The sequence below is a fragment of the Rhagoletis pomonella genome, unplaced genomic scaffold (assembly GCF_013731165.1).
Source record: "Rhagoletis pomonella isolate Grant_MI unplaced genomic scaffold, Rhpom_1.0 Rhpom_scaffold_00007, whole genome shotgun sequence".
NCBI lineage: Eukaryota > Metazoa > Arthropoda > Insecta > Diptera > Tephritidae > Rhagoletis > Rhagoletis pomonella.
The window spans coordinates 69,228,952-69,233,636 of record NW_023458561.1 but is presented as its reverse complement, the minus strand read 5'-3'; the positions used below and the strand labels follow the sequence as shown (position 1 = coordinate 69,233,636).

General features: G+C 37.4%; 2 protein-coding genes across 2 annotated transcripts in view; both read left to right on the top strand.

Annotated features, from left to right (window-relative positions):
* Nucleotides 1-4,685, top strand: part of LOC118743437 (rhythmically expressed gene 5 protein-like) — a 243,331-nt gene that overhangs the window by 86,919 nt on the left and 151,727 nt on the right. The window lies entirely within an intron of this gene.
* Nucleotides 1,615-4,685, top strand: LOC118743430 (the record flags this gene model as incomplete). The annotated part of the gene is given in 8 exon segments (XM_036476086.1): nucleotides 1,615-1,844; nucleotides 1,909-2,121; nucleotides 2,184-2,460; nucleotides 2,521-2,640; nucleotides 2,752-3,177; nucleotides 3,252-3,336; nucleotides 3,395-3,520; nucleotides 3,927-4,685. Coding segments are annotated over 8 exon segments (2,236 nt in total), but the record flags the coding sequence as incomplete, so codon positions are not given.

The following is a 4,685-nucleotide window of genomic DNA, read 5'->3' as shown; positions in this document are numbered from 1 at the left end:
CCGATCTGGGCGGGGTTGTTGTAGCCGCTACAACAACAACAACAACATCCTAATTTATGAATTCGAAATTTTGTACTAGAAGCGAAAAACTGTTTAAACTTGTAAGAAATGCTTTCAGGGCAGCTCGGCCAAACACTAACAAATTGTGTTAGCGCAAATCTATTATTATGCTATTATTAATAGTATGTTCCCAAAAATTATAAAGCAAAACGAAAAAAAAAAAAATTTTTTCCCAATTTGTTTTGGTCTTGCATGTTAAATTATGGGAACGATTTGTTCACATGGAAATGACAATAATGCTAAATATAAAAGCCCTTCCATAAGGCTTCCCTCAGAGTAAAGACATTCCACTCTGCATTCCTTTCCACAAAACCATACAAGGGCTTCTGTATTGAATGTAGGTGGAGTTCAGCTTTAGCTGCGTCTTTGATTCATAAATATCAAACTTCTTAAGGTAGGTATTTATCTAAGGTTTAGATCGAATATGTTTTCTTGCAACTTAAATACATATTGAAATTTATCTGTAATGCTAAATAATGGTGGCTATCACAGAATCCTCCACAGTCTAATTTTTCGTGAAATCGAAGAAAATGCGATCACTGAATCCGAATTGCTACGAACGCATGTATTCAAAGGTATATGCTACGTTCGTACATAGCTATTCAAATTCATTTTAAAAGACTTTTTATCCCTTTTTGGAGCCGAGAGGTTGTTGTTGTTGTTGTAGCAGCATACAAGTTCCCCAAAGGATTTTTGGGGAGTTTGCTGGAGTGACAGTTCTTGGCCAGATATAAATCTGGGTCGTTCCGGTTTCGTAGACCCGACTGTCGTGGGAACGAGGTCGAGAGGTCCTCCCATCTGCATTCTTTTTTTTTTTTTTTGTAGGAGAGCACAACTTGAAGGGCATCTGCTTTTGCTATTCATAGAAGGGCTTTTGTACGTAATTCGGGAGATCTTTGGAGGAGCTCTTCTACAGCTGCTTCCTTAATTCATAAATATTATATTTCTTTAACGTTTTTATTTAAAGTTCATGTCAAGATAGATAATCAACTTATCATGAGTTTAATTTTCCCCGAACCGGTTCACTTTTCACTCTTGGTTTCCATGGTTTTACTATGGGCGGATGACAAATTTTCGGGTGATTCCTTTTTTTCCTGGTGAAACTCGGGATAAAGCAGAATATAATTTCAGGAGCCAAAGCCCTTTCGAAAGGCCGGGACCCATAGAAGGACTCCCAGAAGGGCTTTTATAGGATGTCTTTCAGAAGGCCTTTTGTAAGAGTTCTTATAAAGCTGCTTCTTTAATTCATAAAAATTACACTTCTTATTGGGTAGGCCTTTTAGAATGGCTTTACTTAAGAAGGCCTACCTTACTTTCGAGTAAATTGTAACCGAGAAAACCCTTCCAGAAGGCAAGCAGAAATTCTTGGGTAAGTCTTTTAGAATTGCTTCACTTAGGAAGGTCAACCGAAAGTATATTCTGGGAAATTAATGGAATATTGAACAACAAGAACTCCCGAAAAAATGCCAAATAGGGCCTTTGCATTGATTTGGACGAAGTATACATGTTGACACATATTTATGTTTTTTTTTTTTTGTTTGTAATCATCATAAGGTATTTTCTTTCCGGAACACAAAGAACCACAAGCGCTTGACTCGAGTGTGGCTAAAAAGCAATCAACCTGTGCGCTTGAGGTGGATATTGGATCTAATTTCATTTTAAACCGATTTCAGCTGACTTTGCATAGTAACGACACCAAAACGCACTCGAATCCAGGTATCGAGGCTATTTGGAATGATGAGCGCTTACGTAGGCAGAGAATGGCTGAAAAACGAGTGGAAAATGTAAATAAGCACAGTAAATCTTAACAGAGCAATGAAAAATCATAATAACTTGTTATTTTTGTAGGTACCCCCTTTGGAAATACCAGCCTCTCAAGAGCGCACCAATGTACCGTCCGTTGAGAGTGAGATTTTTCATAAAACAGTTTTGCAAAGCAAATTATTGGCTTTAAATTTGTCAACAACTTTTAGCGGCTGCCAGTTGGATCAATCTATAAACTCCACGCTTCAGACAAGTATTGTCAATTTTCCTTCAGGTGATGCTGGCGGTAGGGATCAGGTAAAGTCATTGGCTGATATAACCTTGAGTAACAAAATTTTATACAATGCAAATAATTTTAGAAACGTACATTTAATCTGAGTAAAATAGTTGGGAATGCTATTTATCCTGAAGAGTGCACACCAAATGAAAATCTAATCAACGCCTCCTTTATAGAAAATCATTTATCTAACAGTAGCTTCACGCAAAGTGGTTCACTAGTTTGCTCTGCAGGCAAACCGTTGGTTAAAAATAACTCAGACGCTCGAGGAAATAGCATTCTCTTGGATGATACCGTCATTGATGAAGAATTGCTTTTAAATATAACGACCGAAATCCCACAACAATTAAATACAAGCCGTAAGTAGAAATAAATGTTTTAAGCTCTGCAGTAGCTGAAAACTCTGCCTCCACATTTAGTATGTGCAGAAGACATGGAACTCCTGGATATTCTAAAGCAGTTAGAAGAGCACGAGGAAGATGGAAATCATATCGACTTGGATAGTACGTTAGCACCACTCACACAGGCACATAAAAAATGTAAGCTTCAAAATAGCCACATTTTTTTTTTTAGAATATGAAAAAATTCACATCTTAATGCCCTAATATTTTCACTTAAATAAAAAAATAAATATATCAACTTGTATTTAGTTAATCCCTCACCGGAGTTATTAGATAAGCAAGTGGGAGCAGCAGCTGTCAGTCAACCATTTCCAGATAGTGACACCGATTCCAATGAAGATGAAAATGGGAATCCCCTTGACTTTTCCATTGCCTTAGAGAACATGGAGGAATTAATATTAAAATTTACACAAAGCCAACCAACAGAAGAAGAAGGATCTAGGATAGATTTTCCTCAAGTGGATGGCTCGGATGATTTGGTACCAAAAACTCCTACTAAAACTGGAAGTAGACTGAGAGAGGGTAACAGTAAAAATGTGAAAACATCCCCATGTACGCCAAGGACCCCTAGCCGAGGGAATCTCTCACCGAAGCGATCACCGCGCACTCCAAAGTCGAGCGCAAGCAAGAAATATGCACCATTACCGCTAAAAATCACTTGCAAAAAGACTGATAGTAAGTGAGCGGTTACAAATTTAAAATTTTTAATGCTTAGTAACTATTTTTTTTAATTTTTTAATTAATTTAAGAGAGCGAAAATAAGGGCAATGAAATAACTCCAGTACGGCGTTCAGTTATGAGAAATTTAGATATCGGTTCTAGCGTCTCTAAAAGGTTTGCTCACTGCAGATAAATCGTAGTTAAATGAAAAATAACGGTGACATTATTTCAGTGCGAAAATTACTCTGAGTAAAAAGCTGGCAATATCGGCATTGCGTCGAAAAAGTGTCGATTGGAGTCCAAGTACAATGCAGCAACAGCATATTTCAAGAAACGAAGAAAGCGGAAGTGTGAAACGGTAATTATCGATTTTTTAAAACTCTTCAATAGAGCTAGGCTGGGATTGGGGTGCTATTAAAACACTGCATTTTAAGCCATATCTTGTGAAATAAGATCTTGCATTTGCTAATTGGAAGAACTCGCATGTCCGTCGGCAGTCTTAAAATACCCATAAAGTTGGCACTTTCTGACCAACGTGTAATTTTGAGTTGTGTTTCTTTTGAAGACGGTGTGCGATATATAATCTGACGATATGTATCTATTACCAGTATCTCACTAGATCAAAATATATATTCATTTTTATTATGGCGGTATATGTATGTAAATTCAAAACTTTATCTCGAGTATTCCTTTTTTGAGTTATATCAATATTGAAGTAAATGAGCGACGTGTCGAAGGTTTTCATTTATTTTTCAATGTTGCAGCACACCTATTCGACGTTCTAGAAATACTAAGGACTTAGACAGAACGCACATTACCTGCGAGTTAACACCCCGGAGAAAAAGTGAACGGATCTTAAAAGTCTATAGCATTGAAGAAGCAGTATCGAAGGAAATTAAACCGCCAGCCAATCAAATTCAAAGTATATGTCAGAATTATGAACCCAATTCTGTTACTGAAACATCACATTCGAATAGTCCTCGTGATATAAAAGAAACAGCTGGGCTAAATACCCAAAGAAAGAGTATACGGCTCGTTGATGATAGTCGAACTGTTAGCCGGTATAGTTCTACGACTTCGCAAATTCAACCCGGGAATCCATGTGTAACCGAAAGAACTCAGTCACTCAACATTCGAAAATGTGTAGTAAAACTTAGGAAAACTGTAATTCGAACAAATTGCGTTAGTCCGAAGAATCCTGCAGCGGTAAAGAAAGTAGCTGGCAAAGAGGGCGGCAAAGAGAAACAAATTACAATGCTTAAACAACAGCAACCAACAAATTGCATTTCCATTCCTACAGGCCATGAATATAATTTAAAAGAAAATGACGCACAATTGTGGCTTGAAGAGAATACCGCAAGTCCTCTTAATGAGTCAAACGAAAGTGACGAAATTGCGGCATCAGATATCGAGGATGACACTAACTCAATCGGCGCGAAACGTCTCCGGAGGAGCTTTCATCTGGTACAGCGAAAAAAGATGCTCAAAAACAAGGTCTTTTCAAACAATTACATTCATGGACC